Source organism: Pelodiscus sinensis, chromosome 9 (assembly GCF_049634645.1).
Source record: "Pelodiscus sinensis isolate JC-2024 chromosome 9, ASM4963464v1, whole genome shotgun sequence".
Lineage (NCBI taxonomy): Eukaryota > Metazoa > Chordata > Testudines > Trionychidae > Pelodiscus > Pelodiscus sinensis.
In genome coordinates this window covers 9,403,397-9,428,612 of record NC_134719.1, presented here as the reverse complement: position 1 = coordinate 9,428,612, position 25,216 = coordinate 9,403,397, and the positions used below count along the sequence as shown (strand labels likewise).

The following is a 25,216-nucleotide window of genomic DNA, read 5'->3' as shown; positions in this document are numbered from 1 at the left end:
TGGATCATTCAGTGTTTTCAGTCTCCCTGACAAGTTAATCTTTAGTATTGCTCCTGAAGCTGCCAAGAATGCTGCCAGTTTGAGAAGGAAACTCTTTTACTATGTGATCACCAGTCATCTAGGAACTGGACTGAGACCACCAAATATCTACAGATTTGTGGGGCTCTACTGCAGTGATGTAATTCTACTGTATGTGATGTAATGTAATGAAAGCCTCAACAGCTGAAAAGTAGGGATGTTAAAATGTGTTTATTCAAGTAAACATGTAACTGTTGGAAAATTTCTGCAGAGCCTCCTGCCCCTCACCCCAATACAGAGGCAGCTTGTAGGGGAGGGAGGGCTGCACGTAACCATGCATGTTAGCTCATCGGTTAACCATGTACACTTTCATGTCTCTGCTGCAAAGGAAAAGCTATAACATCAGTTTGTTGTTATCTCTTGCTTTATGGATCAGTTCAGGAGTAAACCTGGTGAAAGATTAGACAGAAGAACAAATTATTCAGTCTAAGATCTTTTTGGCTATGTATAAATTATTGAATATGAACCCGAGGTTGTTGAAGTCAGACAAGTTATTGTTGCAACTGATTTGGCCTGGCAGCAAGGCTTTCTTATTTCAGAATCTCTGAGAAGCCCTCTTAAAATGTACCTGCTTCTGTCTTTTAAGACTGTCTTCGAGAGTTTGTTGCAATGTCTTTCTATTTGAACAAGTCACCTGTGATCATTAGGACCTTCCTTTTAACTAGGTCTGTCTTGATTCCTCATCTTTTCCTTTATGTTCTGTTTTTAGTACAGCAATTTGTCTTTTTGATGTGTTCTGCGCCTAGCTTTGTTATATTAACTCTTACGTGTAGGTACTGTGCAGTTACTTGGTGCTGGGCAGTAGAGAGATGTCAAACAGAGTAAGAATTAGACCCTGAGGTATTGGACTACAGACTGATTAACCTTGTGTATTGCTTAAACCCATTCAGCTACTGACAGGTCAGAAGGTGACAGCAGCCCATGCTGCAGTGCTATTGGCCAAGCTATTCTGCACACCCGGGCCCAAGAGGAAAACCACGGTGCTGATAGTGGATGAGGTGAGGAGAAGTGTCCAGAAGCTCTTTTACCCTAATGTCACAGGGAACTGGTGTTTTGGAGGCTAGAAGGGAATGGAACAGGGATTATCAAATGGGTTGTGTTTTAAAATTAGGACACTGTGGGAGATTTAAGGCACAAATATTAATCTTGTGGGCAGTTGTATGAAACAATATACAGAATAAGCCTTTCTACTGCCTTATTAGGATAGACTAGCAGAGAGCACATTATAACTTTGCTCTGGGTTGGCTTCCAGTTCACAGTTCAAGGAGTTAGTTACAATCTGTAAAGCCCTTTAAAATAGACTAGAAGTCAGCTACATTAGAGACTGTGGGTGTTGTTTTACTGAGAGAGCAAATTCAGTAATGTAATGGGGCAGTATCCTAGTTTGCAAACCTTCCTGAATGCATATGATCTATAGTAATGGCAAACTGATAGACAGATAAAGCCGTGAACTTACTCAGATGTGTGAGCATTTTGTCTTATGAACTTATTAGTAATAGCAGAATTACTGTTACAGCAGCACCTAGAGCACACAACACTAGTGAATGAGCCACATGATTGGCTTTCCCTCCTCTCAGTGGGCTGCATGACTAGTGGTAGGCAGCCAGTGGCCCACTGGGGTTCCACCTGTAGCCTGTGCACCCTCTCCCCCATGTCCCACTCATGCACTGGGGCACCAGAGCCCCGTACTTATCTGCTCTTTCCTCTTTCTCCCAGCACTTAATGGTGTTCAAGCTCTGGGAAAGAGAGAGGCGGAACATGAATCAGCGGATTCATGGTGCTCCAAAAATGCTGGGTAGGAGGGGGAGGAGTAGAAAGTGCAGAACTCCAGTCCCCTAGTACATGAGAGGCACATGGAGGTGGGAGACAGACAGGGGGGTTTCAATTTGCAGGTGGGACCTCAGTGGGCTGTAGGTTGGCTATCACTGATCTAGAGACTCCAGCTAAGACTGAGTTCAATGTACAGATTCTTAGTAGAAACAGTCCTTTACCTGAAGAGCATAAAGTCAAATAGATGAAACAGGTAAAGGGTGGAAGAATGGAAGTAGTAGTATCCCCATGTTACAGATGATGAAATGAGACAGTTTGACAAGATACCTCGCCGAAGTCTCTTAAGCAAAGTAAGCAGCCATGAGTATGAGGGAATGTCCTCTAGTGGGCCAGTAACTGGTTAAAAGATGGGAAACAAAGATTAGGACTAAATGGTCAATTTTCTCAGTGAAGAGAGGTAAACGATGGTGTCCTCTAAGGATCTGTACTGTTCAGCATATGCATAGATGATCTGGAAAAGGGGTGACCAGTGAGGTGGCAAAGTTTGCAGATGATACAAAATTACTTAAGATAGTCATGCCCAAAGCAGAATGCCAGTTACCAGGGGAGATCTCAAAACCAGGTGACTGGGCAACAAAACGGCAAATGAAATTCAGTGTTAATAAATGCAAAATAATATATATTGGAAAACTTAATTGTAACTCTGCATACAAAATGAGGGGTCTAAATTAGCTGTTGCCATTCAAAGGGATCTTGAAGTCATTCTGTATCGTTTTGTGAAAACAGTACTTAGTATGCAGCAGCAGTCAAAATAGCTAAAAATGTTAGGAATCATTAGAAAATATATAGATAAGATAGAAAATATCATAACGCCATTATATAATTCATGATATGCTCCCAACTTGAATTCTGCTTAGTTTTAGTTGCATCATTTAAAAAAAGATATTATGATTGGAAAAAGTAAAGAGAAGGCAGCAAAATTGATTAGGGACGTGAAACAGCTCCCATGTAAGAAGAGATTAAAGACACTGTTCAGATTGGAAAAGACATGACTCGGGGCATATAATGTGCTTTTGTGGACCACTGAATGATGTGGAGAAAGTGAATAAGGAACTTTTATTTACCCCTTTAGTTAATACACAAACCAGGGGTCACCCAATGGAATTAGGGGGCAGCAGGTTTAAAACATAAAGAAGTACTACTTCACACAATGCACAGTCAACCTGTGGAACTCCTTGCCAGGGGATGTTGTAAAGGCCAAAAGTGGTTCCAGAAAGAATTAGATAAGATCATGGAGGACATGCTCATCAATCACTGTTAGCCAAGATGGCCAGGGATGCTCTTGGTGTTCCTAAACTGCTAGCTGCTAGAAGCTGTGTCTGGACATCACTCAATAAATTACCCTGTTCTCTTCACTCTTGGTGAAGCATCTGGCAACAGCCACTGTAGCAGACAGAATACTGGGTTATATGAAGCATTGGTCTGACCCATTGTGGCCATTCTTATGAGGTTATAAGACATAGAGGTGTGAAATGACCCAGTTTGCACAGGAAGTCTGTGGCAGAGCCAGGTATTAAACCTATCTCTCCTGTGTCTTTATTAGATGTCTTAACCACAAGATCATTCTTCTTCTCCAATTAAAATCTGTCTCCTTTCTGTCCTGGTCCCAGCTTGACCTCTTGTGGACCCGAAAGCAGGATGTGATGTACAATCTATTTGACTGGCCATCCCAAAAGCAAGCCAAGCTGATCATCCTGGCCATTGCTAACACCATGGATTTGCCGGAGAGAATCATGATGAACAGAGTAGCTAGCAGGCTGGTATGTCGTGACAGCTTTGTTGCTATGCTGAGAGCTGATACGGGGAGATTAGGTGTGGTCCAGTGTGATCAAGAAGGGGGTGAAAGGTGAATGACATTACAGAAATAAATCTAAAAAATTACCTTTTTAATTCCTTCTTTCAAGAGGGGAAGAGTGTGGGTGATGAATGTTACAGATCCAAAGAAAGAAGGTGCCTCTAATCTAATTAGAGGCTATATCAAGAAGGAGAGTCCTTTGCAGTGTTTCCTGTAAGTTGAGTGCTTAGATGGCAACCCAGAAGAGATTCAGGTGCCGCCCAGCTGATCAGCAGAGTGCCCACAGCTGATCACAGCCAGCAATGTGGTGCACATTTATACATGCCTTGGTGTGCATAATAAAATTATTCCACACACATGGAAAAATTTAGAGAGACCATTGGTCCTCTGTACTCTTTCTTGTTGGGATGAATTAGGGAAATTGGAGCCAGGTGACTTTATAACATTTTCAGTTATGCATGTTAAGATTTGGATAATCACTGGGTAAACTGCCTCAGTGTCAGAGAAAATTCTTTTGCTACTCATCCCCATCACGTCATCACACAATGATTTATTGCTTTCCCCGGAGTATAAGTTAAGTTGTTGCTTACTTTCGGACAAAATATTGGTTCTAACCATATTTTTCATGTTGTTCAGAAAAGTAACTTGAAAAAAAGATGCTAGGGTTAGATTAATTCCTTTGGTGACATTCAGATCTCAGTTTATAAGTAAAATTATTTTACTAAATGCCAGGCCTATAAACTCAACCTGGGATCTAAGAGTCCACTGATTACCTTTTGGCTCATGTATAATCAATAGAAATAAAGATTCAAAGTAGTTCTAAATCGTGGTACTTTGTGGAACATTAAAAGCAGTAGCTTGCACAGGTGCAACCAAACGCATATTTTAGCCCTACAATTGAAATTTCCTTAACTCCATTGGTGCCTGAGCCAGAAGAGAACACTCCTGAGAGATACTGATGTACAGGGAGAAGTGGAATACGTTAGTCATTTAAGTCAATGTTACGTTTAACTGGTTAATCACTTAAGCAGAATCCTGTGGGCAGGGTGCCGCTCCAGTCTATAGGGCTGCCAGCTCTTGGCTCCCTTGACCCCACAAAATAGTGGGCCAAGCCTGGTTGGAGCAACCCCTCACCCATGGCATGTCATGGGAGGAGGCCTGCTCCTGGGCACCAGTTAAATAGTTACCAGTAAGCATCTCTCGGTTAACTGGTTACCCATTCACATCCCTAGTTATAACTTTGCATGTCTGCCTATACATCATGGCTACGTCTAGATTGCATCCCTTTTTCGTAAAAGGGATGCAAATTAGACGTATAGCAATTGCTAATGAAGCGGGGATTTAAATCTCCCCCCCTTCATTAGCATAAAAACGGCTGCCGCTTTTTTCGGCTTGGAGCTTTGCCGGAAAAAAGCGCCAGTCTAGACGCAGATCTTTCGGAAAATAAAGCCTTTTCCGAAAGATTCCTTATCCCTTATTTTAAGAGGGATAATGGATCTTTCGGAAAAGGCTTTATTTTCCGAAAGATCCACGTCTAGACTGGTGCTTTTTTTCCGGCAAAGCTCCGAGCCGAAAAAAAGCGGCAGCCTTTTTATGCTAATGAAGCGGGGGAGATTTAAATCCCCGCTTTATTAGCAATTGCGATACGTCTAATTTTACGAAAAAGGGATGCAATCTAGATGTAGCCCATATGTGTGTCTGCTGAATGAGAGAGGGCTATTTTTACACACACTAGAGCTTCTTCTTGAATGATTCTGAGACAAATGGATCTTTACTGGATCAGCCTGATGACCCATAGTTTCTGTGCTGGAAACTCACATTTTGGAAGCAGGTGTTCCTTCTCCTCAGATTTATTGTATTGGAACTAGGCCATCATATCAGCTCCCCTGGAGAATTTCAATGGCTTTCACTGCATGGGTGCACCTTTTTCTTTTGCATGTATGGCATAGCATTTATGTTTTTAGCTGTTCTTGGGGGATAAATGGAGAGGCTGCTCCCATCACAGAAGTTGAAAGAATTATTTGTAGCAAGCCCTGCTTGTGAGAAAATGGACAGGGGCTATTTTGGAAACTAATAATGGGTAGGCCCCAATATGAGTTGACGGGGCTATAGAACAGCCTTGAAGGGTATGTCTACACAATAAATAAAACCCATTGTTGGCCAGTGCCAGCCAACTCAGACTTACGGGGCTTGGGCTGTGAGTCTATTTAATTGCTGTATAGATTTCGGTCTTTGGTTGAAGCCCAAGCTCTAGAACCTGCTAGGGAGCCTAGGCTCCAGCCTAAGACCACAGTCTACACATCAATGAAATAGCTCCACAGTCTAAGCCCCATGAGTCAGCTCCAGCCATGACTTTTCTTTGCTGTGTAGACGTACCCTAAGAGTTTTAATAAGTGAGGATGAGACCCTTAAGAGTCAAGAATTTGCTCTAAAATTTCACAGTATCAATAAATCCATACAGTATGTTAGTAAGTAAATGCTTCTTACTCATTTGTTCTCTGTAGGGTCTGACCAGAATGTCCTTCCAGCCATACACCTACAAACAGTTACAGCAAATTATCTCATCCCGTCTGAACCACATAAAAGCGTTTGAAGAGGATGCAATCCAGCTAGTTTCCAGAAAGGTAAACAGAGTATAGGAGTGTGTTGTCTGTGTTGCATTGTTAAGTCAGGAGGCTAGTGTCAGAGAAGCATAATAGACTGTTGCCAGTAATGGAAATCAGACTCATTCCCATTGTTGGACATTTCATTTCAAGGGGCAGAGAAAGATGCTGGCAATGTGTCATCAACAGGCTGATATGCAGAGCAGTGCTGCAAGGTGTGAAGCTGGAGCAATGTCCCTCTTAGTACAGTAATGTCACACAGTAATGAAGACTGGGAGCATTGCAGTAGGATCCAGATAATACAAAGTAATGAGATGTTATCTTCAGTATTTGGCATAATGTGATTACTGTGTAGAGCTGCTAAAAATAGTCTGATAATCGTGATGGAAATATCTAGACCCACCTTCTTCGATGATATGGTGTTCAAATAAAATTCCAAAGTATTTCCCACCATTCTGTGTGTCTTATTTTGAATGTGTTGTGCTTCCAGATTTGGATGGGGGCCAATTAACTGATAAATATTTAAATTAGTGTACAAAATTGTATAAATACATTTAGATCAATAACACTCCAAATTAAAATGTATAGTTTTAAATGTCTCTGTTATTTTATGTTAATAATAATGATTATTATAACCTTCTTTGAGCTATAAACACATTAGCTCACTAATTCTCACTGCTAATTGCAAATGAATAATTCTCTTGGAAAAAAATCCACAACCTTTATTTGCTTCTTGGCATGGATAAGAATGTGTAATAGTGAGTTGCCTTTTCCTGACTTCATTGCTATTGCAAAACATACTGTAGGACACACATTAGTATTATATGAATTATTCTCACAAATAATTGTCAGTTTTTTAAAAAAATTATGAGCTAGCTTGGGTTTTGGTAAGATTAATATTAATTTTGCAGATTACTGAATAATCTACAATGGGTCTTTTTTAAAAGATTGTGCACTTCTTATGGCATGATTTTCAAAAATATTGCTGACCTGTCTCCTGTTGATAACAAGGGGAGCTGTAAGTGGTGAACATTTTGGAAAATTAGGCCCATACTATATTTCTCTCTCAAAAATTCTTTACTGTATTAAAATGTAAACAACAGAATAGGGATGTTAATTTAGATTAATTGACTAATTGAATAGTTGATGCAATTTGCTACACTTTAATGGTGAAAGTGCTGCAGGGAGCATGGGGCCAGCGAGGAACTCAAGCTGGCCCCTGTTGGCCCCGTAATCCCTGTGGTGTTTCAAAGTGGCAGCACCACATGGAGCCTGACACATTCTGATAGAAGCAGCATGGGGTGGAGGTTGGGAGCGAGCGACTAGTGTGTCAACTATCCGATAGGTATTGGGATAGTTGACCCAGGGGTTCACACCCCTACTACAGATGTGATTTTCTTTTTTAAAGCTATTAAAGGTCTTTCAGTACTATTGAGCATGACACATCAGGCACTTTTGAAAACCCCCAGTTACATATTCGGTGAAACTTTTTTGGAATGTTAGAAACAGCAGTTGAGAAGACGAAGCTTTACTAAGTGATAAACACCTGTTTGGACTTGTCATGCTATGATTTTTTTCTGGTTTAAAATTTGATTCAGATACAAATTATGGGTGAGATTTTAAAAAATTCCAAGTGCTGACCAAACTTTACTCTCATTGAAGGTGGCGGGAGTTTTAGCAATGACTTTGAGCACAGAATTGAGCCAAACGAAAAGGGGTTTTTAAAAATCCCACCCTATATGTAGAACTTATACATGTAACTTGACAGCAGTTGAGAGTCTTGGGTTTGTAATGGCCAGATTGAATTTTGGGGTTTGATCAATAAGTTACATTTTTAAAACAAGTATCTCTAGAGTGGCTATCTAGAGTGGCACAGCTCTGCTGATTTTAAAACAACCCTGTCAATTCTAAACAAATAGCAACAAGAAGTACTACTATTGATGTGATGATTTTCCTTTGCAGGTGGCAGCATTATCTGGTGATGCAAGGCGCTGTCTTGATATCTGTAGAAGGTCCACTGAGATCTGTGAGTTCTCAAGCCAGAAAACAGCTTCTCAATTGGTCAGCATGGCCCATGTAATGAAAGCCATAGATGAAATGTTTTCATCTCCTTATATAAATTCAATAAGGTAAAACTGCAGTTTAGAGGTATCTTCTCATGTTTCCATCTGTTCTCCAGACCATTTATACAGTTTTAATTTTTCTGGGAGAATATGTAATATGTGCACTTATATCAAGTGTTTTACAAACTTCATCTTAGGAGGATAGGAAATATTTATCTTTTCCCTGTGAAGGTACAGACTAAGTGCTTTGTTGTGGCAAGTGACTGATCCAGAATCTGATTCTTATTTAAGCTGGGAATTTTCTTTCTTGAGCATCAAGAAATTTTGCAGGCCAAATTAGTCTCTCATTACAATTTGTGGAACCTCTGTTGCCTTCAGTGAATTTGCACAGGTTGTTTGTAAATGACATGAATTTAGAAAGCTGTTGAAACTCAAGAAAGGAGTCACATATCAGAGGGGTAGCCTGAATCTGCAAAAGTGACAAGGAGTCCTGTGGTACCTAATAGACTAACAGATTTATTGGCGCATAAGCTTTTGTGGGCAAAGACTCACTTCGTCAGATGTGTGTAGTGGAAATTCCAGAGGCAGATATAAATATAAAGGCATGAGAAAAGAGGAAGGCTAGAGATAATGACTGAATCAACCTCATTATCTCTAGCCTTACCCTTGATTGGTACTCTTTTCTTATGCCCAGTGCTTGACAAACAGCGGTGAAACCTACTTGCCAGTCCCGCATTGCGCATGTGCGTGCCGCTGGTGAACTGGGCGACTGGCTGAAATCTACTCGCCACAGGTGAGTAGATTCAGTAATTTGTCGAGTCCTGCTTATGCCTGTTTATTTATACTTGCCTCTGGAATTTCCACTACATGCATCTGACGAAGTGGGTCTTTGCCCACGAAGCTTTTGCTCCAATAAATCTGTTAGTCTATAAAGTACCACAGGACTCCTTGTCGCTTTTTCAAGAAAGAAGAGAATTTTGACTCAGATTCAGTTCTACGGAGCTTAACCAGAGGGGAAAAAGTGATGTCAGAAACACAAGCAGATATAACTTGAAAACACACATGGAACAGATTCCTTCAGTAAGAAGGTGTTATTTTTACAGAGTAAAATTGTGCTTTAAATACAAATTTTAGGTCAGAACTAAAATATGAAATTAATTCCCATATGTAAATCGTTCATAATGCACTGAGCATTGCACATGCTTCAGTATTGCATTTGCCAATGAAATCACAAACTTTTAACTCTTAAAGCAGATGCAGTTTTGCTCACTAGTAGAACAAATACAAATATCATTTAGGTCCTAGAATTTTTTTTTATAGATCTGCCATATTAAAGTTAGTTGCACGCTGCCTGTGTAGGTGTCTATACATGGTGCCATTGTCATAGTATGTGAGTACCTGTAAACAGTGTCTTGATGTTTATACTTCATTAAATGTTTCTAAATAACTTGTAAAGTCTTGTATTATACTGTATGGGGCAAAGTGTGAAGTGAATACATTGACAGGGCATTGAACTAAGTAAATAATATTTTTTCCCTTTTCTGCCTCAGAAATATGTAATGCTTTTCAGCTGGGGCTTCTTAGGTATTTCCCTCCCCTCAAACCTTCATCAATCAGTGTATTCCTAGATTTGGTCGAGCAAGTCTGGTACTAAGATTTTCCTGTTTTCTTTCAGGAATGCTTCACTTCATGAGCAGATGTTCCTGAAAGCAATTATAGCAGAGTTTCGCAGGTCAGGGCTTGAGGAAGCAACAGTTCAACAGGTATATTTACAATTTTGTAAATAACTTGGACAGTAGATTTTATCTTGGTTTGAATATTTTCAAAGTCTAAATATTGAAAGAAATCATAGTAGCAAGTATAATATAGTCATTGATATGGCCTAGTTCATAAAAGCTAAGGAAGATGAGACTGAAAAGTTCTTGTTAGAACAAAAAGTCAGATGCTGGTATCCTAATTTATCTTGTGTGGTTGGGTAATAGTGGAAAATTAGGTGAATTACAATTTCTTACTTTATTGACACAGTCCTAATGTTCAGTATTCATCACCATGTATATCATCTTCACTTCGAATAGAATCAGTGGTTTGTATTTCTCCTTCAACAAAGTTTGAGAATAAAAAGCTCTTCTTTTCCTCTTCTTCTATTTCCTATTCTAGTCTAATATATGAACTAAATTCAGTTGTATCTTGCTCCTCTAGATCTATCATCAGCACGTAGCACTGTGTAGAATTGAAGGTCTACAAATTCCCACGGTGTCAGAAATCATGGCAGTTTGCTCGAGACTCGGTGCCTGCCGTTTCTTGCTGGTAGAGTCCAATAATAAATACCTTCATGTGCGGGTGCGCCTGAACGTCAGCCAAGACGATGTTATGTATGCACTCAAGCAGGAATAAGGCAACAAGCATTTTTGTGTTCATATGTAGGTGTAAATATTTTAAATATTGTTAAACTTTTTAAAAGACTGGTTTTAAATAGTTATGTTGATAGATTTGAGCATACCAGAAACTGCTGTATGTTTTCTAAACTCCTTGCTTACATTTTTAATCTATTAAAGCACTTTTTTGTATAATAAAGAATTCCTTACTGAGTATTTTACATCTTTTTTATTTAAATCACTTGTTTTGGATATTTTTAGGTGCTATAGTAAGTGGTGTGGTCTAGGGATGTAAGCAAGTCATCTACTGCTCAACTAAACTGCTCAGCATAAGCTTATTGGGTAGTTGAATATGAAGTTCTCGACTACTTGTTCTCTCTTCCCTGCCCCCGCTACCTCTGTATGAGAGACAGTGGAGGGAGGAACAGGAGCTGTTGCTTGCAGGAGCCAGCTTAAAATCCAGTTTCCCCCCAGCACCATCTGCACAGTGCTGCTTGTCCCTGCTGTCCCTCCCGTTGCCTCTATCAAAGATAGCCCGGGGTGGGGGAAGATAGGAGAGGCTGCTGTGGGCAGAGGCTGCTCCAGCAGCAGCCTCTGTTTGCGGAGGTCCCAGCAGAGCTCTGGATCCCCCCTTCTCTTCCTCCCACACACAGGGGTTCCTGGACTTAGTGCAAGCCAGGACCAAGCAGTCCCGGCTTGTGCCAGTCCAGGACTGCTGCACCTCTGCATTTTTAATGTAATAAGAGACTCTGGGTTTTTACTACATTTAAAATGCAGAGGCACAGCGATCCCAGAGCCAGTGTGAGCTGGGACTGCTTGATCCTGGCTTGCACCAGCTCCGGGAGCTTCCCCTGTTGTGGCTCTGCAAAGCACCAACCTTATCGACTAATCGTGTAATTGATACAAATTGTATTGACTATGCAATTAGCCAAATAACCGCTCTTTAACATTCTCAGTGTTCTCAGTAGGAGGCACTCGTTCCTCTGAGTCAGTACTTGGAGTCACTCAATTTTGTAGCAAAGGTGCCCTCTTTCAAATAAGCCATGCAAAGATGTGAAAACTGAGATTGTGACCACTTGTGGTCGCTAAAAATGCTAAAGCATTTTTTGCAAGAGTAGGGGTATTTTTACTAAACTGGAGTTTAGATTAGATAATTTTTCCTCTAAAATTCCAAGTGGATACACAAGACACTTCTCAAACATATTTTAAACTTAAATTTCTCATGTGTTGCTCATATGTAGTGAAAGCATACAGAGCTGTAGGCAAGACTAAAAGGTGAGGTGGGAGTATAAGAGTTTGCTGCTGGAAATGAAAATGCAAGTGGAAATTTATTTTCATAGAAGGAAGAGTTTTACATTTCACTTTGAATTGAAGCATATTTATCTATTAAAAGAAGAGTTTCACAGGAATTGCCTAAAGTACAGCTAATGGAGGTTTGGTTAAACTGTTTTCAGTGTGAAACTGTACTTGAGAAAAAAAATCTAAATTAGTGAAGATAGCTTGGATCTTCTATTTTCAAATGACTTTCTTAATCATATTAAAATGGTTTAGTAGTGTGAAATGTGCTGCAATAAGTGATTGAAGCTTATAATGATTTCAGTAGAGAAAATGTGGGAGTGTCTTACTGTGCAGATGGTAGAGTTTTTCTCACAATGAGTTTTAATACAATAGACATTAGCACACAGCTGAGAGCTAGGAATTCAGTTTCTCCAGAAACTCATGACTCAAAATGTTGTGGCAATCTGGATATAGATTTCATAGCAAGACCCCAGTTTCTGTGGCAGACTGGAGCTTCAAAGCAGCTTAAGAAAATGTAAATATGACTGCATCATTGACGATCTGCTGTGCCCTTTACAAATAGATGTGCTGTCTTTGGTTCAGTGAGCTTTAGGCCAATGTTAAAATGGGGTGTCTATCCAGCACCAAATCCATATTTAGTTGCTTAAGAAAACTAGTGAGGTTGCTGGCAGGCAATCATGGAGGATGTGACAGAGTGTCTGCCAATGCTGATCTAATTAAATCATCAGATCGCTAGTCCTTCCTGTTTCTCTATCTTGGCACCCATGATACTGACAAGAAGGACCTTTAATGGATAACTGCAGACTATGTGGCTCTGGGGAGAAGGATAAAGAAGTTTGAGGCGCAAGTCATGTTCTTGTCCATCCTCTTTGTTGAAGGAATAGGCCTAGGTAGGAACCATTGAGTTATGGAGGTAAATGTGTGGTTGCGCAGGAGGTGTCAGAGAGAGGGCTTTGGATTCTTTGACCATGGAATGTTGTTCCAGGAACAAAGATTGAAAGGAAGAGATGGGATCCACCTAACAAAGAGAGGGAAAAGCATCTTTGCAGTCAGGCTTGCTAACCTAATGAGGAGGGCTTTCAGCTAGGTTATCCAGTGGATGGTGATCTACACCCTGCAGTAAGTAGGGAAGTGAAACATGGGGAGGAAACACAAGGAGGAGGGTGCAACAGAGGAAGCCTGCTGATCCATACTGAGAAAGTAGGGTAATCGGCTAGTTAGCTTTGGTGTCTGTACATGAATGCAAGAAGCCAGGGAAACAAAAGGAAGCACTGGAAGTGCTAGCACAGTCAAGGAACTATAATGTGATTGGAATAACAGAGACTTGATTGGATGACTCAGGTTACTGGAGCACTGTCATGGATGGGTATAAAGTAGGGGTCATGCTCCTCTTGACCTACTGCTCACAAACAGGGATGAATTGGTTAGGGAAGTAGAAGTAGGTGGCAACTTGGTCAGCAGTGGTCATGAGCTTCTGATAAAAGGAAGAAAGGAGAGTAGCAGGATATGGTCCTGGACTTCAGAAAAGCAGACTTTGACTCCCTCAGGAAACTGATGGGCAGGATGCCCAGGGGCACTAATATGAAGGGACAGAGTCCAGGAGAGTTGCTGTATTGTAAAGAAGCCTTATTAAGGACATGGGAACAAACATCCCAGTGTTCAGAAGGAATAGCAAATATGGCAGGAAAGCTGCCTGATTTAACAGAGCTCTTCCGTGAGCTTAAACACATGAAGGTTACAAGATGTGGAAACTTGGACAGATGACTAGATATCTACATGATATAAAAATATTACACATCTGCATGCTTGAGAAATCAGGAAGGCCAAAGCACAACTGGAGTTGCTGCTAGCAAGGGATGTAGAGGATAAGAAGGGTTTCTGCAGGTATGTTAGCAACAACAAGGTCAGGGAAAGTGTGGGACCCTTAATAAATGGGGAAAGCAACCTAGTGACAGATGATGTGGAAAAAGCTGAAGTATTCAATGCTTTTTTTGGCTCAGTCTTCACAGACGAAGGTCAGCTCCTAGACTTCTACACTGGGCAGCACAAAAGGGAGAGGAGATGAGCAGCCCTCAGTAGTAAAAGAACATATTAAGGACTATTTAGAAACGGTCGACATACACAAGTTCGTGGGGCTGGATCTAATGCATTTGAAGGCGCTGAGAGAATTGGCTGATGTGATTTCAGAGCCATTTGCCATTGTCTTAGAAAACTTGTGATTAGGGGAGGTCTCAGACAATTGGAAAAAGGCAAATCTAGTGCCCATCTTTGAAAAGGGGGAGGAAGAAGAGGATATGGGGAGCTACAGACCAGTCAGCCTCAGCTCAATTCCTGGAAAAATCATGAAGCAGGGCTTCCACAAGGAATCTGTTTTGAAACACTTGAAGGAGAGGAAGGGCATTGGGAATAGTCAACATGGATTCACCAAGGGAAAGGTCATGCCTGACCAACCTAATTGCCTTCTATGGTGAGCTAACTAGCTCTGTGGATTTGGGGAAAGCGATGGATGTGATAAACCTTGATTTTTGGCAAAGATTTTGATCATGGTCTTCCACAGCTGGTTATGAGTTAACACTGTGTCATTGTTGCCAAGAAGACTAATGGCATTATTAGCAGCATTGCCAGCAGCAGGGACAGAGGGAATGAATTATTCCCCTCTATTTGGCACAGGGGAGGCCACATCTTAAGTACTGTCTGCAGTTTTAGGCCCTCGCTACAGAAAGGATGTGGACAATTGGAGAGAGTCCTGCAGAGGGCAACAAAAATGATTAGAGGATTGGGGCACATGACTTAAGAGAAGAGGCTGAAGGAAGTGGGCTTATTTAGTCAACAGAAGAGAAGAGCTGGGGGGGGGGGGAGAGATTTGATAGAAGCCTTCAACTACCTGAAAAGAGGTGCCAAAGACCTGGGTTATTCTCATTGATGGCAGATAACAGAACAAGTAACAATGGTCTCTAGTTGCACTGTGGTTGGTCTAGAGTGGATGTTAGAAAAAACTACTTCATGAGGTGGCTAGTGAAGCCCTGGAATGGGTTACTGAGGGAAGAGCAGTTTTTAAGGCCAGGCTTGACAAAGTCTTGGTTGGTCCGGCTTTAAGTGAGGGTTGGTCTGATCTCCGGTGCTCTCTTCCAACCCTAGTCTTCTATGACTTTAACTGTAGGGGAACTGTCATCTGCTGCAAAAAATGTCATTGGGACTGTCAGGCAAAGACTGAAATATAGTTTCAAAGGCAAGGAGCTGCCTCAGGCTAAGATGTGGCAATAAATAACTCTCTCTTGTGGTCATCCCAGTTGTTGCATAGGCCCTATTCTTTGCTCCATGCTTCTCTCTGCCTGGGGTTTGAATTTACCTATCCTATATCTGCCCCAGGTACTGGATTAGGGTTGCCAGGTGTCTAGTTTTGAACCAGACAGTCCAGTATTTGAGCTTTCTGTTCAGGAAACAAATTGAGAAAATAGAAATGTCCGGTAGTTCCTAAATAAGATGTAATGCAGATTGTGATGTAATGTCAAGTGTATCTGGTATTTTTGTTGAAACCATCTGGCAACCCTAGGACAGATTCAAACCACCCAGCTGCTTCGTAGAGGGCCCGCAGCAGGTGTTTGTACTGGTGGTGCACATAAGAACATGTATTCTGTACAGGGAGGGGGGGAAACCAGAGGGAACAGCGTAACAGCCAGACCCTGATCCCAGCCCTATGGCTCTACCGCGTCCCGACGCGGCGCCGCCCCTTTCTCATAACCCCGCCCCCTCCCCTTCAGCGCCTCAAGCCTGCTTTCGCTTTGCGCCTGCGCGGGCTCTGGGCTTGGCGGAGCCGGCGCGTGCTGCTGTGGAGCGCGGGTCTCCTCACGGGTCCCGTGCGCGCGCCGGGCAGGGTAGGCCAGTCGCGCGGGGGTGTTGTCTCCGTCTCCTCCGCGGGGCCTGTACAGGCCCCGTTGCCCCGCAGTGGAGGGAGGGAGGGGCGGTTATTTACGTGGCGCCGCCCGGTTCCCGGCGCTATGCCCTGGGGAGGGGGGCGGGGGCTGCGGGCCGGGGGGGTTGTCCCTGGCCGGCGGGGGGGGGTGGTGTGGCTGGGGGCCGAGTGGCGGGGGGTGTCCCTGGGTGGAGACTGCAGGGTGTTGGTCTGGCCTGGGTGTGGCTAGAGCATTCTGGTCCCTGATCTGTGGGGTGGGGGTAGTAAGCTGGGGGGGGTTACAGGGTAGAGTCTTGGGTCTGGAGCTGTAACCTGTGGGGCTACAGGCTGCTGTGCCCAGCTTCCCGACGGGGTTAGATTGGTTCACAGGTTCCTGCCATGTCTCTCAGTCGGATGCCTCTTCACCTTTGTAATGTGCGCGTGGGGGGGGGGGGGGGTGTCTGTCCATTAAAGGTAAGAGTTGTTGAGATTCATGAGCCAACATGCTTGGGAGAAGACCCAGGAAAAGCCCCCAGGCAAAGGGCCAAGGAGCTGCTGCTGCAAAGCAGGTATAGAATTCGACCTCCTGTCTCACTTCTGTAGTCTGGTTAAAAGCTTGCATGTGTGGGGTTCCAACGTCAGGATTGTTCCTTGGGCTAACATGTTTGTTGTAGCATGCCCCACAACTCTGGAATCTTTACTATGAAGTTAGTTAGCCTTTGTTTTTCCCCATCCTAGTTAGTGTATCTTCTAGTAGCAGAGACCTTACAGTCGGTATGCCGATTAAGGCATTAAAAATACAGACTTGGAATCATAGGGCTAGAAAAGACTTCAGGAGGTCATTGAGTCCAGACCCCTGCCCAAAGCAGGACCAGTCCCAACTAAATCACTCTGATCTGTCACAAGATTATGAGCTTTGCCTTGCAACTTGATTATAATAATGTCTTGCCCAAGCTACGTTCAGAATTTTGAGAACATCTCTCAAGGACAGACCTGTGAAAATCAGAAAGGTTAGTAACCATCTTAGTGGCACTGTGTGCTGAATACTGCCACTGCTTAGCCAAGCAGTTTTCATTTAGTTCCCCTCTGTTCTCTTTATACAAAGTTTTTGGTTATTGTTTCTGGATTCACATTGCTTGTGCTTCACTGTTGTATTTATGGTTAATATCCAGGGATATTGAGTTCAGATAGGTATGTGTTTGTGACTTTTAACAGTAGGTCCATGTTCATTTGAATAACTATATAGAATAAGTGAATTGTGCTGTGAGGAAATTTTACTTTTAAATATCAGAATGTAGTCCCCAAGAGAGCACAGTATGGAAGGTCTCCTTACAGATGGAATGCCTGGGGGGATAGTTATAATTTTAGAGAATAGGTGGCTTATTTGAACTGTGCAAAATTAGGTGATAGTGTGACAGTGTCCAAAGTACAAGAAGAAGCCAAAATGAGGAGTCAAGAGAATATCTGAGAGGGGAAGGGGAGCAGTCAGAGGTGAAGAGTGAGACACAGGCAGGGAATTAAATTATGAAAGGTTTGAAAGTGGAAAGAAGCTTGGTTTATACTCGGGAGGAGGGGAGAAGCAAATAAGGAGATGAAACAGGGAAACGGAGTATCAAGGCAAAATTGAGAGACCTTGGCTGTGTCTAGACTGGCAAGTTTTTTTTGCAAAAGCAGCTGCTTTTGCGGTAAAACTTGCCAGCTGTCTATACTGGCTGCTTGAATTTCCGCAAGAACACTGACGATCTCATGTAAGAAATCAGTGCTTCTTGCGGAAATACTATGCTGCTCCGGTTCGGGCAAAAGTCCTTTTGCGCAAAAGCTTTTGCGCAAAAGGGCCAGTGTAGACAGCTCAGATTTGTTTTACACAAAAAAGCCCCGATTGCAAAAATGGCGATCGGGGATTTTTTGCGGAAAAGCGTGTCTAGATTGGCACGGACGCTTTTCCGTTAAAAACATTCGCGGAAAATCATGCCAGTCTAGACGTAGCCCTTGGGTTTTGGTTTGGACACACTTGAAAGGTAGGCAGGATTGGAGAAAATAGCTAAAACAGGAGGTTACTGTAATAGGAGCTAATGTGTTTGTAGTAGAGAACAGTATGGTTGATCAATTCTCAGCCACTCCACATGAGTAGGAGCTGAGTTTAGGTGTTTTTTTCTAACATGTTAGCCATACCTATCTTTTCTTTCTGTGTGCATATTAGGGATGTTAAATATCAGTTAATTGAATAGTCAGTTAACCTCATGAATTTTTATTGGTTAGTCAACTATTCTATAGTCCCCGGGCAGCCCCTCTCTGGGGAGGAGGGGTCTGAGCTTCTGGACCCAGCACAAGCTGGAACTGAGCCGGACTGCCTGCCCGCCTGGCTCCTAACACACTTTAAATGCAGAGCTGCAGCAGGGGTAGGTCCAGGACCCAGTGCAAGGCAGGACTGAGCTGGGCTGCTGGCCAGCCTGCTGAAAAATTGACTGGCAAGAGGTGAAATGCATGTAGTCTATACTTAGCATTAACCTATAAGCTTTTGCTTATCGGTTAATCGATTATACTATTACATCCATAGTACATATCAGTGTGTTCATAATGCTACTGTTAATGATAGCACTAGAGTTAAATGTCTAAATTAAAATACAGGTTGGACCTCCCTGACCAGTCCCAGATGCAGGAATTTGGTGGACCAGGAGAGGTCCCCTGCCACTGGTCCCTTGGCCCCTAGGCCGTCTTGAGGTGGGAGGCTGCCTGCTGGATTTTTTCCAGGGCCAGCCCAGGGTAGCTGCTCCCCAGGTGATGGAGTCCATTCTGTTGGCTAGCAACTGCTCCCCAGGTCTGGGATGATTGTCTGTGATCATTTGTGAGTATAATTATCCCTGCACACACACTTCTCCCTTTTCTGCACAAACTCTCTAAAATATATAGTGAATAATAACTATATACAGTATATAGCTTCAGATACAACAGGAACCTTCCTGATTAGTTCTGTTAATTTTCTGCATAGGAAGTCTTTCTTTTACCTTGCTTCAAACATCTGGTAGACCTATTCATAATTAAGTGCAAGCCTAAGAGGGGATTTACTGTCTGCTTTCCAACGAGGTTTACCTGGTTATGTGTAGCCTTTGTTTGTGTTACATAACTAGTTAAAATTACAGATGATCGTGTTTAAAAACTCTCAGCCAGAACCCACATTATCTTTGAATCTAGAATTTACTGAGATGTTTAAATAACCCAGTTGATGCAATGGTTTGAGTGACTTCTCTGTTCTTAATAGAATATTTTTTCTTTTGGTTTCAGTTGGGGCTCTTTGTAGATTTCAATCCTGAAACAATGTTGCTGGATATAGAGGATGATGGTGATGAGGATTTAGAAGCTGAGCTTGCCTCTATCACAGGAGAGAAGGTGAAAGATGGGAAGTCAAAACCCAAAGGGAAAAGTAAGTTCTTGTGCCTGGTTCTTGCTGACTGAAGAGCTGAGTTATTTATGTAAATAGAAGGGACATGATTTTACAAATCACACTTCCTTCTGGATTTCCCCCCATACAGTTGTTACTGGTTACACCTAAGATTAATACATAACTCAGAGAGATTGGAAATGTTTTTCTGTATAGTCTGCTTCCCAGTGAAGCATTTTAAATTCAGTCGGGGACAGTAGGGGGGCAACCAGGGGCACTCCCTCTCCCCTCCAAATCTTCATTTGTTCTTGCAGCCTGCAGAGAGAGGAGGAAGCAGGGCATCTGGCTGCCTACTGAGCTCCTCCTCTCCCTATTTCTACAGCTGCAGTCTGCTGCTTTCCTTCCCTGCAGCTGGAGTTCCATATGTTGCCTCTGCCTCCAGTCTCTAGCTCACTCAGCTGGCATCTGTAAAGCAGACAGCAGTGCTGGGACTCCAGCATCAGGAAAGGAGAAGCTGCAGGCTGCAGCTGTCTTTTCCTGCCCACTGCAGGGGAAGCTGCTGCCTCCTCACTGCTGGGTGTGCCTTCCAGAGGCATCCCAAGAGATGGCGGGAGTCGTGCAAACCTTTCATTTGTGTGTGTTTTAATGTGCCCCTTCAGATGCATCCAAATTTAAATTCTTGTAAATGCCCTTGAGATGTTCAAAGAGTAGGTTAAGAGGTGACTTTATCATGTATTTAAATACCTTCTATGATGTTCCCTACAGTACAATCTGGACTAGGGATGTAAAAATCTCATTTAAAACGTTAACCAAATAAACTATATGGTTAACTAGCTTGTAGCATGGTGCGGTGGGGTTGGCCCAGCTGGGCTAGATTGCCGCCCACCCTCAGTACAGCACAGTGGGCCTGCCCAGCCTGGAGCAGCTCCCTGCCTGCGGCGTGGCACAGGTTAAGGTCTGCTCTGGCCAGGCTGGGTGCTGGTTGTCCGGTTACTCGGGTAAGCATTCTTGAGAAACCAGTTAATTCTTTACATCCCTAATCTGGACTCATTGAACAGCTGTCTCTTCTCTAGCCTGGGTGCATTTTACACTACTGTGCTGTCAGAAGAGCCACTTCTGGCCTGCTGACACAGCCTTTAGTATGCAAAATCATTTCCAGCTGAATACATGAATGCTGTCCCAGGCAGCCATCAGTACAAACAAGATGATACCCCATAGTCTTAGCCTCAGCTTTGTTCTCCAGAAAGGTGCATCTTGTATTGCTCAGTATTCTCCTGGAGACCACAAGCACACAGTAAGTGTGTCATTTCAACACTGGTTAATGATTATGCAGCAGCCTAAATTCCCAAACACTTCAATCTAAATGTGCTGGTTTAGATAAAACAGTAAAACAAGCTTATTAACTTGAAAAATATATATTTTAAGGGATTACAAGTGATAAAACATAAAAGCAGGATTGGTTACAAAAAATATAAAAAGATAAAACTGCTGGCTAACACCTAAAATGAACTTAAAAGAAAAATGTCTTGGGGGTAGTAGCCGTGTTAGTCTGTGTCTTTAAAAACAAGGAGTAGTCCTGTGACACCGTAGAAAGTAACAAATATGTTAGATCATGAGCTTTTATGGGTAAAACCCACTTCATGAGTTAAATTGGAGTAGAAAATATAGAATCCAAAGTATATATAATAGCAAAAGCAGTTACCTGACAATTGTAGAACCTGTGTTAATGAAGCTAATTAAGTAGGCTGAATGTATCCCATTCATAGCTATTTATGTGAAAATGGGAATATCAGAAGTTGGGAATTGGCTTTGTAGTGTGTTAGCCAGTTAATATATTTATTTAAGTCCAGGTTAGCAGTGTTAAACTTGTAAACGAATTCCAGTTCAGCAGTCTCTCTCTGTAATTATTTGATAAAATTCCTTTGTAGAAGACTGTCTACTTTTAAATCCTTTATTGAATGTTCAGGGAGGTTAAAATATTCCCCTACAGGTTTATGTGTGTTGCCATTCCTGATGTCTGATTTGTGTCCATTTATCCTTTGTCGCAGAGACTGTCCAGTTTGGCTAATGTACATGGCAGAGGAGCATTGCTGGCACTTGATGTCATATATCACATTAAAGAAAAATGTATTTCTCGCCATAAATTGTAGCAGTACACAGGTCCCTTTCAGCAAGGGTTCCTTCCCCTAGTTCAGTGATTGTCAGGTACTTGTTGGCAGGAACAGAAAGATGAAAGGAAGAGAGGCATAATGGGGTGGATACTGTCTCTTATTTTAATATTCTTCTCTCTTTTAGGATTACCTCATGCCAAGGTGTAGACAGTGTGTGGGGTGAAATGTAGTACATTTCTTGTTTATACCTTCTCATCTGCTGGGGGATGATCAATTAAGCCGGTAATGGCCCTTTAACACCTTGCTGGCATGCTGGTGTGTTTGTCTCTGAGAAACTGGTTTGAGGGCTTTACCCAGAACTACAACATATTTTAGTAACAACCATACAGCAAAACCTCATAATTTTATATGCAATGTTACCTATTTCAACAGCATAGTAATAATCAGCAGATGTTTATGATGTATAACGTATGCCTTATGAGTTATTGTTTGAAAACTCATATAAAAATGATGAAAATGGGGTTCAGGCTATTATGCTTACATAGGGAGAAGATTTTTAATAGTAGAGAGCGTTTTAATTTAGCATACCAAGATCAGATGGCTAAAGTTGAAGGTAGACAAATTGCAACTGGAAATAAGATACACTTTTTTTTAATAGTGAGGGAACAAGATGATTTATTAAGAGCTGTGGTGTGGACTGTCAATCACTTGCAGTCTGTACATCAAGAGTAGATGTCTTTCTCTAGAAAATAGCCAGAAGTTAATGACATGATGAAGGAATTACTGGGCAAAATCCTTTGCTCATAGTTATGCAGGTCAGACTAGATGATTATAATGGGACTTTCTGGCTTTAAATGGAGTCTGGAAACCAGTGAGTTTACTTGCTGTATTTGATAGTATTTGTGTACTGTCATTTTCGTATGTTGTTTGTGTGGGACTTACACAACAACAAGGAAGGGGAAAATTTATAAATACACAGGAAAATGTGATCATAAAATCACAATAATAATAATTGGCAGGAAGACTCAGAGGTAGGTAAGTGTTTAATATCTGAAATTACATTTGAATTCGTTTTGATACTGACTAGATTTCAAGGTTCTAGTTACGTTTAGGAGTAATGAACTCAAAATATTTTAAAGCATTTGAAATAAATTAATGCAGCTATTTCTTCAGCTTATTCCTTTTAAATCTTACTTTTAATAGAAATTGTATTGGATCAAAGTATAACTGTATATTTTTAAAAACTGATCATCAAATCAAAGTCATGTTGATTGAAATGAAGAATCCTATAACTAATTTTTCCTTTCTAGTTCTTATAACCAATGACTTTTAGAAAGCATTAGAGAAGTTCTTGATCAGTAATCCTAATAATACCCTGAGACTAAAGGGATATGTTCTAGATCTGTGTATGAGGAGAAAGTTGTCTTTTGTGTCATCAAATCCACTGTTTCTGTGAGTTTCCCGGGGAAACTTTCAGCTGCTCTGGGTTTTAATTTTTAAATGACTAGATCTTTTGTCATTATTGTCTGTACAATGTACAGGTAGGGTTTTGTTGTTTGAGTATAAGTCTGAGAGCCAGGAACTTTTCTGGGCTCTACTTCCATCTTTGACATTGACTCTTCCGTAGGAGCTCAGGAAGTCACTTAGGGTATGTCTACACTACCCCGCTAGTTCGAACTAGTGGGGTAATGTAGGCATACCGCACTTGCAAATGAAGCCCGGGATTTGAATTTCCCGGGCTTCATTTGCATAAGCGGGGAGCCGCCATTTTTAAAACCCCGCTGGTTCAAACCCCATGCAGCGCGGCTACACGGGGCACGAACTAGGTAGTTCGAACTAGGCTTCCGGGAAATTCAAATCCTGGGCTTCATTTGCAAGTGCGGTATGCCTACATTACCCTCCTAGTTCGAACTAGGAGGGTAGTGTAGACATACCCTTATTGTTTTTCACTTTTCCCTATCTGTAAAATGAAAATGAATCCTCTGCATCTCTAACCTTTTATGAGTCATTATTTGTTATGCTCACTGAAGATGTCAGATGTTTTTCCTCATGTGTGAGCAGCCCTTTTGTCAGCAGTGGCTTTCCTTGAGCATTGCAATTCTGTTTTTCTGAAAATGAGTCTGTAGGTGAAATTTTACTGTTGTTTTCACTGTATAACTGAGGGCAGAATCTGACCCATGTCTATCCAGAAGGAAGAATAAGACTAGTTTTAAAAGGGCATAGGTACTGGTGAGGAAGAAAGCACAGATTTGCCAATGAGTGAGAGTACAAAACGGAGCAGTTAGGAGAGATGGTTGGACAGAAAGCAGAATGAACATAGGTGCACATGAGATCAGGTTAAGTGGGGAAAGAGTTGGGTAGAGTTTTCAAGAAGAAGATTAGAATTTAGAAGCTTAAACAGAAGTAGAAGAGTAAATCAGTGATTAGTGAAGAGATAAGAGAAAAACTTGCTTAGACAATGGGATAGGAAGCTGCACTGTGGGCAGGCAAAGGAGGCATAAGAACAACATTCTCTGAAGAAGCTGACTGGGAAAGCCTGTCTGGTGGAAAAGATTTTTTTTTTGTCAGTCTTAAAGAAACAAAAAAAAATGTGTTTACTGTTCTGCTATGTTGTTCTCGCTTTCTGTGTTAGTAGCAAGTAGAAGTTGCTCAGTGTATATCTGGTATTGGGTTAGTAGTGATTTTTTTTTTCAGTTCTCCTACTGGACTCTGATGGTTGTATTCATTCTTTGCAGAAAAGAGCTGCCTGGAATTGATTAATATGTTCAGTTTACCCAAAAGAGCATCTTTTTTCTCTGTTTAAAGAAATGAACTAGGTTTCAGGAGCCCTAGGTTCAATTCCTCACTCTGCCATGGAGTTCAAGTGATCTTGGGCAAGTCACTGAGGTCCCAAATGGACCCTCTGAAATTGCTCAGACCCCTGTTAACATTTAAATGTTCTACACATGGGTACAGTAGTCACATGTGGTTCTTTTAGGGGACTTAAAGATCTCTGACTCAGTTCTTCACCTTTTCCCCATCCTTTGTATCTGGTCTATTTGGGTAGTAAATTCTCTGAAGTATGTGGTTTTTGCTTTGTTTATGAACAGCACCTAGCACAATGAGGCCCTTATCTCAGGTAGGGCTATTAGGTTTTGCTGTAACACAAATAGTAACAATATTTCAGGAATTGGAAGAAAATGTAAATAGAGAAATATTTGAATGTTGAGTGTATTAGTAAGCGTAAAGTTGAGAATCTATGGTGTATGGACACTGTGCATCATGAGCAGAGTGATGATCATGTTGCATTAAGGCTATTAAGAGCTTATCTTCACTGCAGAGTTAATTTGAGTTATAGTGTCAATATTACATGTAACGGGAGTCCCATCCATGTACAAAAACCCTTAACTGGAGTGTGATGATGCTTTTAACTCAAATTGGCTGTAGGGATATGATAGTGTAAATGTGTCAGCGGTTAACCAATGAACCTGGGCTCATCAGTTAACCTTCACAGTTACATGCAGGGCTCTCTCCTTTCTCCCTCTCCCCCCCACTTCGCCCCCCTGCTATTGTCTCTGACACAGAAGTAGCAGGGGAGGGGGGCAGGCAGGAACTGGTACATGTGGAGTTCTCCCCATTGAGCCACCGCTCCCCGCAACTTGTAAACCTGTAACTGCTGAAATTTTTAGCAGATACACATTTACCAAAATAAATGCATTTTTACATCCTTGGCCCATCAAGAAAATAGAACACAGCTCAAGTTAGCACAATACGCCAACTGTTAAAACAGTTACTGTACAACTCAATAATTA

The 25,216-nt window shown here is 41.8% G+C and overlaps 2 protein-coding genes across 6 annotated transcripts in view; both read left to right on the top strand.

Moving 5' to 3' along the window:
• The window catches only part of ORC1 (origin recognition complex subunit 1), a 33,933-nt gene extending 22,987 nt beyond the window's left edge, over positions 1-10,946 (top strand). For 3 of the 4 annotated variants that reach the window (XM_075935982.1, XM_025186302.2, XM_006126400.3), the window contains exons 13-18: positions 969-1,076; positions 3,519-3,668; positions 6,208-6,327; positions 8,269-8,435; positions 10,045-10,132; positions 10,569-10,946. In XM_075935982.1, the coding sequence (XP_075792097.1) occupies positions 969-1,076; positions 3,519-3,668; positions 6,208-6,327; positions 8,269-8,435; positions 10,045-10,132; positions 10,569-10,763 (828 nt within the window). In that variant the 3' untranslated portion in view covers positions 10,764-10,946. The remainder of the gene's footprint in view (positions 1-968; positions 1,077-3,518; positions 3,669-6,207; positions 6,328-8,268; positions 8,436-10,044; positions 10,133-10,568) is intronic. The other variant, XR_012905850.1, reaches the window with a different exon arrangement.
• Positions 10,947-15,786: 4,840 nt separating this feature from the next.
• Positions 15,787-25,216, top strand: part of CC2D1B (coiled-coil and C2 domain containing 1B) — a 66,792-nt gene continuing 57,362 nt past the window's right edge. For both annotated transcript variants that reach the window (XM_075935974.1, XM_006126406.4), the window contains exons 1-3: positions 15,787-15,918; positions 16,410-16,504; positions 19,218-19,356. In XM_075935974.1, coding sequence (XP_075792089.1) covers positions 16,439-16,504; positions 19,218-19,356 — 205 coding nt within the window. In that variant the 5' untranslated portion in view covers positions 15,787-15,918; positions 16,410-16,438. The remainder of the gene's footprint in view (positions 15,919-16,409; positions 16,505-19,217; positions 19,357-25,216) is intronic.